At 35.7% G+C, this 10,152-nt stretch overlaps 2 protein-coding genes across 5 annotated transcripts; both read left to right on the top strand.

Moving 5' to 3' along the window:
• Nucleotides 1-1,274: 1,274 nt before the first annotated feature.
• LOC126624523 (uncharacterized) lies at nucleotides 1,275-3,151 on the top strand. 3 transcript variants are annotated; one of them, XM_050293594.1, is made up of 4 exons: nucleotides 1,275-1,641; nucleotides 1,866-2,077; nucleotides 2,330-2,482; nucleotides 2,615-3,151. In XM_050293594.1, the coding sequence occupies exons 1-4, from the start codon at nucleotides 1,622-1,624 to the stop codon at nucleotides 2,677-2,679; spliced, it is 450 nt and encodes a 149-aa protein (XP_050149551.1). In that variant the 5' UTR covers nucleotides 1,275-1,621; the 3' UTR covers nucleotides 2,680-3,151. The 3 variants fall into 3 exon arrangements, 2 of the variants coding, with proteins under 2 accessions (XP_050149551.1, XP_050149550.1); XM_050293593.1 differs by having other exon boundaries at nucleotides 2,330-3,151; XR_007624128.1 differs by having other exon boundaries at nucleotides 1,768-3,151.
• Nucleotides 3,152-3,551: 400 nt separating this feature from the next.
• LOC126624517 (receptor-like protein EIX2) lies at nucleotides 3,552-6,464 on the top strand. Of its 2 annotated transcripts, none has more exons than XM_050293580.1 (2): nucleotides 3,552-5,612; nucleotides 5,787-6,464. In XM_050293580.1, exons 1-2 carry the CDS (start codon nucleotides 3,605-3,607, stop codon nucleotides 6,353-6,355), a joined length of 2,577 nt encoding a protein of 858 aa, XP_050149537.1. In that variant the 5' UTR covers nucleotides 3,552-3,604; the 3' UTR covers nucleotides 6,356-6,464. The 2 variants fall into 2 exon arrangements, with proteins under 2 accessions (XP_050149537.1, XP_050149538.1); XM_050293581.1 differs by having other exon boundaries at nucleotides 3,553-3,980; nucleotides 4,569-6,464.
• The last annotated feature ends 3,688 nt before the right edge of the window (nucleotides 6,465-10,152 follow it).

Here is a 10,152-nt window from a genome sequence, read left to right on the forward strand (position 1 = left end):
GTAAATTGTGAATCTTTTACCAACTTGTAGTTACTCGTCTAGTGATATTACTATTCTCAACGTATAAAGAGTTCTAATTTCAAAACTTCTATCCTATTAATTTAAAAACTTAAAATTTCTGATTTGAGAAAGTAATATAATTTTCCAAAAACTTAGCTCATGGGTAAGTTGAAAATGCCTACAAAATTCTGGGGACAAACTAGCAGTGTAGCCTATCTAAATAAAGGACTTTAGGGCAAAATTGAGTGAAATTCAGGATTTTAATCACCAAAGTGGAAAAAAAGGGTGGGGCTTTTAGATCCAGGTCCAAAAACCTAGTTTGCTTCTGGAGGTGACAAGTACTTCGATCACAAGGGGGAAGGAAAGTCCAGAGGAAAGTCGAAGAAGTTAAAAAATTCAAGAGATTGATTTCACTCTGCCAAGTTTTGTTCTCAAGAGAATTTTTGCTTTGTGGTAATTATGATACGTTGATTCAACGAAAGGACCAGCAATGAAATTGTAATTTATATAATATCTCATGGTCAACATTTTCTTGACTGAGGGAAGATGTTGAACATTTTTACCATACCACCCTTTTTTTGGAGGTTTGGGGAATACGACGTATTATTAAAAACAATATAGTGGGGTTCTAAGTCCATGTTTTGATAACGGATAAAACGATTTGAAATTGTGACATTCTTAAATGAGAATTTTAACGAAAAGCTCTTAGTACTATTCACTTTAACGAAAAACCACATTTTTACACTAAAAAGTCAATCCTGATACTATTCACTTTACCCTTTATTTTGTCCTTATCATTAAAACTCAAAATTTTCAAACCCTTTTCATTAGTTTTCCTTTCTTATAAATATTATGAAAGAAAAGTTATTGAAACAACGATATATGGGTTCCTATATCGCTTGGGAGCTACAACCGCAACAACTCTGTTGTTGAAGTCTTATTTTATCACATCTCATCAACTACCCTAGTTGATTGATAAGGAAGAAGAAATCGAGCTAAATATGATCAAAAATATAATTTAGCCATAAGAAAAGGAAATTGTTATTAGCACTCCAAAATTCTCATTGTACATTCCAAATTTTCTATATTTAGAAAGAAAAATACACTTGTGAGGAGTTTATAATGAGATTTTTGGAATACCAATAACACTTTCCTAAGAAAATGTAGTTTCCATCGTACAATAAATGAGACTGACTAAAATTGCGGCCAACAATCCTATGGTCAATGTGAAACTCAATGTCGGCCAACAATCCTAAAATTGCGGCACTGTTTGTATACGCGGGAGGAAATTGTGAGACTGACTAAAAGTCAAGGTCTTTGCTGATGGACGCAGGAGCATTTGTGTCCTTGTCATCTTCTCGGTCTCTTTATGGAGACTAGTTTTCCCCCTTTTTGAAAACAAAAAAATTAAAAAAGCAACGAGTGTAACAAAGATTATTACGGAGTACTAACAATCATTCCTTAGTGAAAAACAAATGAAAAAGTCTAGTCCCCCTCCCCACTCTCACTTTCCTTGCAATTTCATGGTGGGACGGCTTTGGCATTTGACCCTTTTTTAACAATCGATGTTATCCACATTAAGGAGAGAAGGTGGATTTAGCTTCACACTGAGCTATCAATAATGTGGTTCAAATTGCCTTGGTAAGAATCGAACCTAAAACCTCTCATTTACAAGTGAATAGGAATACCACTAGACTGTAATATTAAATGACGCTATTTGACATTTGATTTCATTTTTTTTCTGCTCAACATGTACAACCAATAAAGTTATACACATTGCTTCGACTGTGTAAGTAAAAAACCTGATCGTAGTTGATTATTCTTTGTAATCTGGAAATTACTGTCGGACTGAACTTTTATGCAAGGAGGAATGACTCTGTAAGGAACTTGACTACGTCATCGGCCAGCGGTCTTGGAAGTTGCAAACTTGTAAATAACAATCTTCACCATGTTCGGTGGAATCTTGACGTACCCAATGTGAAAATTCACATTTTGAACCTTTGTTCAAGCTCCGACACACAAAAAATCAGAGAGAGGAACTTTCAATCGAAGGACAAAAAAATAGAGAAGCTTATCGGTAAGCTATAGTTTCCCATGCTTGTCTGTGTTAGAACCCGGTCTACGTCTTCTACGATTGTACAGAGAGATAGTAACATAACAACAATACAACAATCAATATTTCATTAACTCCCTTATTCTCTTACGATGTGCTATTTATGCTAATACCCAACTCTAACTGTCACCACAAGATGATGCCATCTGGCATCCTAACAGTCTGGTGGGATACTGAAACCAATTTTTTAACTTTTATGCTTACAATTTCAAATAGCCGTATTGCCGTGTCGTATCGCCGTATCCGTATCCGTATCCGTGCTACATTTGTTAATGTTGAGGCAAAAAGTTACCGGAGTTTTCTGCTCAAGAAGAGGAAGTCCTGCTACCGTTAGAACGTGTCGGAGAGGCCAAAAGATTAGCACAGATGGTAATGTCTTCCCAAGTTGGTGTTTTCTATTTTTGTTTACTTGTCAATCTCAAGGATTTTGTTTCATTTACGGGGTATGTATCCCATTGAATAGAAATAGTGCTCAACGTGTTCTACATTTGACATCTCCAGAAAATAAAAGAGAGTGGAGACAAGAAGAGGAAGGGGGCAAACAATGGGGAGGAGGAGGATATTGACAAGTACTTAGGCCACAAGGGGGGAGGAAAGTCCGGAGGGAAGTCGAAGAAGTTCAAAAAATCAAGAGATTGATTTCTCACTCTGCCAAGTTTTGTTGTCAAGAGGATTTTTGCTTTGTGGTAATTATGATACGTTCATTCAACAAGCAATGAAATTTTAATCTTGTTGTGTATTGTGTCATGGTAAACACTTTCTTGACTGAGGGAAGATGTTGAACATTTTAACCACCCTCCTTTTGGAAGTTTTGGAAATACGACGTAGTATTGGAGAACAATATAGTGATGTCCTAAGTTCTTGTCTTGATAACGGACAAAATAATTCAAACTTGTGACCTCATGTAATATTATGAAAGAAAATTATTACAACTACTTCTGGGTTACTAAATGGCCTGGGAGCTACAACCGCAACAACTCCGCGGTTGACGTCTTATTGTAGCACATCTCATCGACTACACTTGTTGATTGATTAGGAAGAAGAAATTGAGCTAAATATGATGGTGTTAAAATATAATTCAGCCATAAAAAATCCAAACACTTCATAATTTTTTATCATTTTTGTTCCCTAATATTAACAAACGAGATTAATACGATGGTGTTACAAACGTGTCTGATATGCCGAACTTAATGTCGGCCAACAAGTCTAAAATTGTGGAAATTATGAGATTGACCTAGAAGATTGACTTAAAAGTAGGCAGGAGCATTTGTGTCCTTGTCAAGTTGTCCCCCTCCCCACTCTCTACCCACTCCAGCTCACCTTCTTTGCAATTTCATGGTGTGAATACAAATGTAAACGTGTGAAACCCAATAGAGAGTTGATACACTTCATAATCTTTAAGCTCTCATTGCTTGTTATAAATATATGAGTTGAGTTCACTTGTTGTGTTCATCTGCAACCAATTGGGGAATAAATACACTGACTTCTCCAATGGATACCTTGTTTGCAAACACCTTATTCAATCACCTCAATATTTCTCACTCTTTTCTCATTTTGCTTTTCGCATCTACGTATCTACCCACTGCTATGATCTGCTTGGGTGATATCGGAGTTCCGAGCACTAGCACTGTGAAACCATTATGCATTGAGGAAGAAAGGCGAGCACTTGTCAGCTTTAAACAACATCTTGTTGATCCTTCTGGTAGGCTTTCCTCTTGGGTGGGTCATGATTGCTGTCAATGGGAAGGAATTTCATGCAACAACAGCACCGGCCTTGTTGTCAAGATGGACCTCCGGAATCCATATCCAGATTCCCGTTCTTATGAAGAGTGGGACGACTCGGCTTATGAAAGGTCTTGCTTGGGAGGTAAGATAAATGCTTCTTTGTTGAGCTTGAAACATTTAAAATACCTGGACCTCAGCTACAATGAGTTTCAAGGCACTTACATTCCGATGTTCTTTGGGGAGCTTAAAGGTTTGCAATATCTCAATCTCTCCTTTGCATCATTTGAGGGAGAGATTCCCCCTTCTTTTGGTAACCTGTCGAGCCTACATTTTCTTGATCTCGGGTCCAATGAGTACTTATCTTCCAGAAACTTGACTTGGCTTTCTCACCTCTCTTCCCTAAAATACCTTAATCTCAATTACATGGACCTTAGCCGCACAGGAGTCAGTTGGGCATATGTTATGAACATGCTTCCTTCATTGTTAAAGTTACACTTATCTTCGTGCCAAATTGAAAGCATTCCACTCTCACTCCAGAGGATTAACTTGACATCACTTTTGGTCCTTGATATGTCGAATAACAGTTTTAACAGTTCTTCGTTTCCCAATTGGATTTTTAATCTTACCAGCCTCATTGCACTTGATCTATCAAGGAATAATTTCAGTAATTCTCTTCCAAATGAATTTGCAAACTTCAAATCTCTAAAATACCTTGATTTATCTAAAACAGGCTTAAAAGGTCAAATTCCACAAGGTATGGGACAACTCTCTCAACTAGTTTCCCTCGATCTGTCTGAAAATTCATTGGAAGGCATTGTAACGGAAGCTCATTTCATAAATCTTACCAGATTACAAGATTTTAGTGTAGGAATTCAAGTCACACACCAACCCATGTCCCTCAAGTTCAACATGGCTCGTGATTGGGTTCCTCCTTTCAAGCTCCACACATTTGGAATCCGAAACTGTCAGGTAAGTCCTGATTTTTGGATATGGATTCAAACTCAAGTTGAACTGATCTATGTCACTCTTAGGGGTATTGGAATCTCGGATTTACCAGAGGAATGGTTGTCGAGGATATCTTCCCAAGTCCGCTGGCTAGACTTGTCTTACAACAAACTTGGTGGAAACTTTCCATCCCATTTGAAATTTCCAAGTATGCAATATTTTGATTTGAGTCACAATCAATTGGAGGGCCCAGCCCCACTTTGGTGGTCCACTAAAGTCATTATCCTTTATCTGAATAACAATATGTTTTTCGGGCCAATTCCCTCGAACATTGGTCAAATGATGCCCAATTTGCAACATCTGGTTCTAATGGAGAATCATTTGAATGGCACTATTCCTACCTCTATCGGCGGCAACATGCAGCAGTTGGAAATCTTGTCTCTAAGGAGCAATCAATTTTCTGGAGAATTACCTCATGCATGGAGTGCGGGGAGCAATATGTTGTATTTAGATGTTGGTCACAATAATCTCTTTGGTAATATTCCCACTTCATTGGGGGTATTAAGTTCCCTGAAAGTATTACATCTCAACAACAACAATTTTAGTGGTGATATTCCTAATTCCTTGCAAAATTGTTCTAGTTTGAGGAGTTTTGATCTTGGAGACAACAAGTTATCTGGGAACATACCTCTATGGATAGGAGGATCAAATGTATCCTTGTTGAACAGGCTACTATTGCGGTCCAACTTTTTTACTGGACATATTCCCCATCAACTGTGCAATCTTCTCCGCCTTCACATCCTCGACCTTAGTCGCAACAACTTTTCAGGTACTATTCCCACTTGTTTGAATAATTTGACTTTGCTGGTCAATAATATTGGTGATGTATATGTTAATGGTTATCTTGAGCAAACCACATTGATATTAAAAGGACGAGAACTTGTGTACAACACGACTCTAGATCTTGTAAAGAGCATTGATCTTTCATCAAATAATTTACAAGGTGAAATCCCTGAAGAAATAAGCAGCCTCATTCTATTGGGCACCTTGAATTTGTCCATGAATCAATTGATTGGAAGGATCCCCTCCAAGATTGGAAACTTACGTTGGCTCGAAACTCTTGATCTCTCACACAACCACCTCACGGGACAAATTCCTCAAAGCTTGTCATCTTTAACCTCTTTGTCCCACTTGAACTTGTCTTATAACAACTTGTCCGGAAGAATTCCTTCTGGAAACCAGCTTCAAACGCTCAATGATTTTTCGATTTATATGGACAATCCATCACTGTGTGGAGTTCCTCTTTTCACTAAGTGCCCTGAAGATAAGACTTTCCCATCTAAGGATGCAAAAGACAAGAATGAAGATGGAAATGATGATAAGTTGTGGTTCTATGTTAGCGTGGTACTTGGCTTCATCGTAGGCTTTTGGGGAGTTTGCGGCACATTGATCTTAAAGATATCATGGAGGTATGCCTATTTTCAATTCTTTAACATCTTCAAAGAAAAGGTAGCACTAGCAATTGCATTGAAAGTGGCTCGTTTAAGAAGTTTTTTTTATTCTGAAGTTTGATTGTACTACGTATATGTGATGTTTTTTTTTCATCAATGAGGTTTGGCTTTATGTCCCCCTCATTTGTATTTGTATTTTTATCTTAATAAGATTATGGGGTTGATTAATATATATATATATATATATATATATATATATAAACTTCATTCAAAGGTTTATAGTTAATAACTAATCTGAGAGTTCCTCTTTCTATTTCAGCATTTTTCTGAACATAAAAAGCTGGGCAAGACCATGGTGATTTTACTTTTTCTAATTATTCCTTTATTAAGGAGTTCTTGGATTTCTGTTTTGCATAATTCCTTAACTTCTTGACTCATTTGAATTGGTCTGGCTTTGGTTGGGATTTTCTTTTCATCAAAATCCTTATTGTAAGGAAGTTTGATTATGTGTTGTTTTCTATGCCAAAAGGCGTTGGGAATATCAGAACAAATTTCATTAATAAGTTTCTTCTGAAATTTATCAATGTTTTCTAACAAAATTTTATTTGTTAGTTGTTCTTGAATCCTTTTGTGATTAATTTCTTCTTTTAAGAAATTAATTTGTTGTGATTTATTGTGAATTAAATTAATGGATTTTGAGATACTATCTCTTTGAAGTTGTCTAAGTTTTCTGAGATCTGTTTCAGTACAGAACTCAAATATTACTTTTTGTCCTAATGTCCTAGTGGATATACGATTATGATGGACTTTAAAAGGATATAAAAGTGCTAAGAATGGAAGACCTAAAATAACTGGATCTGAAATGTTCTTAATTAAAACAAATGGGGTTTTGAAACAAACATCATTTTGACAAACATGTGCTTTGGGTATTTCGTATTTTAATTGCATTGGTGATTAGTTTGCAGCACTAAGTATTTCTGATGACTTATGAAAATATTTAGTAGGAATTAATCCTTCTTGAATACAATTCAAGTCTGCTCCCGAATCTATCAAAGCAATTCTTTCTAATTGAAAATCTTCAATTGTTATTTTGATTTTAGAATACCATTTGGTATCAGAGCCAAGTGAGTGGTAATTGCATTAGCATATATCTAATCCATAAGTTAAGTTCTAAATTCAGTCTTTCGACTAACAATTTATCTTATCTGTTAATCTTCTAAGTACGTTTGTTCAACTCCCCAACCAAACAGTAAGGCGTATTCCAAACAATAAGTCCCAGGAGAGGCATGAACGGATCGTATGAGCGGGGAAGGAGTTTAGCTAATACGCGAGGAAGGTGAAGCATATAAGATTTCTGTATTTTGTTTGATTGTTTTGTGAACTTCATGAGTAGATTATTTAGATCTAATTCAATGGCCAGCACTAGCTCTAGATCAAATCTAGGAACTATACCAGATATTGTTAATGAAGAACAAAAATTAGAATTTCAAACAGACGACAATGTCGATTTTGGAGATTGGAATATCCCCAAAGTTTCATCAAAAAATATTTATAAGAAAAAATGGTTAGTAGCCTCATTTAGAAGTGAACATCATGTCAAAACAGTTGAAAAAAATTATGCTCTTAGTAAAGAACATGAAACTTGTTAGTTATTCTCTCCAGAACAGATAAATTCCCATAGGAAAGATGGTCATAACTACATTCACATAGGATTAGTCCAAATAGCGGTTAACCCATTAACAAGAAGAGGTCTTAATACCTCCATATTATTATGTTTCCGAGATGCAAGGTTCATTAACTTTAGTGATAGCATACTTGGAATGATTGAGTCAAGCCTTTATAATGGACCTATCCATTTTGATTGTTTTCCAGACCTCACCATAAGTCTTTCAGATCCCCATATGCTAAAAGTACTCACATTAAATATAAAAACTTCAGGATACCAAGTCCTTGAAGGAACACAGCCATTGGCATTAATTTACAGAGTATATTACAAAGTTACAGGAACAAACATGAATTTCCAAGCCTTAGTAAAGAGTCCTAGAGACCATACACTTTTGATACAAACCAACCAAGAAAATGCCAATATTAAAGTACCAAGAACCATTAGATGGTCAGATATCAGTCTACCTTCAGACTGGTGTTTGATTAATGAAAGTAAACCAGTTAGTGTTCAAAATAGTCTAGTAGACTTAGATACCATAGAACAATATTTTGACGAAACAGTCAAAATCAATTTTGACAGGTTAACTAGAAAACCTAGTAATCAGTCACATAAATCTTTCACTCCTAGTAGGAACTCATTTGCTGGATCTTTATCTGCCAGTATGGTAGGTCAAGGTCAAGGTCAAGAGTACATCAACTCTTTGAGTAATAGGAAAATGAAAGCAGTAGAAACAAATTATATTGTTACTCAACAAGAATTAATCAATGATTTAATTAATATCAAATTAAAATCAGTAGAAACCAATTCACAGGTGGTTCACCCAGTTTACCAGTCTAATATCCAAGACCAAGGAGAACAAACATCTCCACATAATCTGACTTTGAAGCAAGTCAGGTTAATCACCAATTACTTGTTTTAAACAAACCCTTTAAAATCCATTGGAAAAAACTCAACAATGACATTCAAGCAGAAGAAAATATTTCTAGAAGAAATATCTTTAGAACTAAATATACACAAGAACAAAAGTTAGATATTAAAGATAAATGGACAAATTTCATGAACAAATACAGGTTTGAAGTATTTTTCTTCGACTTCGTTGAAAAGTAATATAAATCTGAAAAGAAATTAAAGGTAATCACCAAAGAAAACTGGATGAAATAATACAAAACCACAGTGTCTTCCAGTCATCCCCCACAAGAAACTATCCTTATCGCCACTGCCAATACACAACTCCTAGCCACTCCTTTTAAACTTCCAAAGGAAGATGCAGGAGTAAAACCTATCATAGAACAAAACAATTTCACAAACCAAAACCTTCATACCATAGGCAAACAGTTAGACAAAATAGATAGATTGTCACAACCCAAAACCAACATCTAAAGACAAACCCTTAGTCACATTTCCAGAGTCTTCCAGCACAACGACTTTAAAGACAATGTCTACAAGTAAAAAAATAGACCAAATGCTTCATGAATTGAAGCAAGAAAGGACAATTAATGTCATCCAACAAAATGAACCCCAAGAAGAAACAACTTCTTCTACAATTTGGGATTCAAAGAATGCATCTGACTCAACTTCCATTAGGAAAGTCGAACAAGCCTTTTCCAATTTTGAAATCAAAATCACCAACAAGAGAGTTAATCCAACATCTCTTACCAAAAATTGGTATCCCAGACCTACACCTCCAGACCTTCAATTTGAAGAAAGGAATATTCAAAACCAATTTGTTGTTTCAGCAGATAAACTCTATGAATGGAACATATATGGTTTATCAGAACAAGAACTTCTTAACAAATTACAACATATCTCTATGGTTGCTAATAGCTAGATTACCAATCATAATCTTACCCAAACTCAGGTCGTTGACCTTTTAGTCACTGGATTCACAGGAATGCTACATTCCTGGTGGGAGAAATATCTCACTGAACAATCAAGAAATGAAATAAAAAATGCAGTAAAAATAGATGAAGATGAATTACCCATCTTTGACGAACACATAGGACAGGGAGTCCCTGATGCAGTTAACACCTTACTTTTCACTACCATAGAACATTTCATAGGAACACCTAGCAATGTTACCTCCAGGATCCATGATCAACTTAGTAACTTAGGGTGCCCAACCTTAAGTGACTTCAGATGGTACAAAGATGTTTTTATGTCAAGAGTCATGCTTAGAGAAGATAGTAATCAACCATTTTGGAAAGAAAAATTTATTAATGGATTACCAAATCTATTTGCACATAAAATAAAAA

Source organism: Malus sylvestris, chromosome 5, assembly GCF_916048215.2.
Source record: "Malus sylvestris chromosome 5, drMalSylv7.2, whole genome shotgun sequence".
NCBI lineage: Eukaryota > Viridiplantae > Streptophyta > Magnoliopsida > Rosales > Rosaceae > Malus > Malus sylvestris.

Coding starts and splice junctions, on each gene's coding strand:
- LOC126624523 (XM_050293593.1), top strand. CDS start 1,622: ATGTGGTTCAAATTGCCTTG. Junction 1,642..1,865: donor ATGTGGTTCAAATTGCCTTG/GTAAGAATCGAA, acceptor CTTTTATGCAAG/GAGGAATGACTCTGTAAGGA. Junction 2,078..2,329: donor AAAAATAGAGAAGCTTATCG/GTAAGCTATAGT, acceptor AATTTCAAATAG/CCGTATTGCCGTGTCGTATC.
- LOC126624517 (XM_050293580.1), top strand. CDS start 3,605: ATGGATACCTTGTTTGCAAACACCTTATTCAATCACCTCAATATTTCT. Junction 5,613..5,786: donor TAGTCGCAACAACTTTTCAG/GTACTATTCCCA, acceptor ATAATTTACAAG/GTGAAATCCCTGAAGAAATA.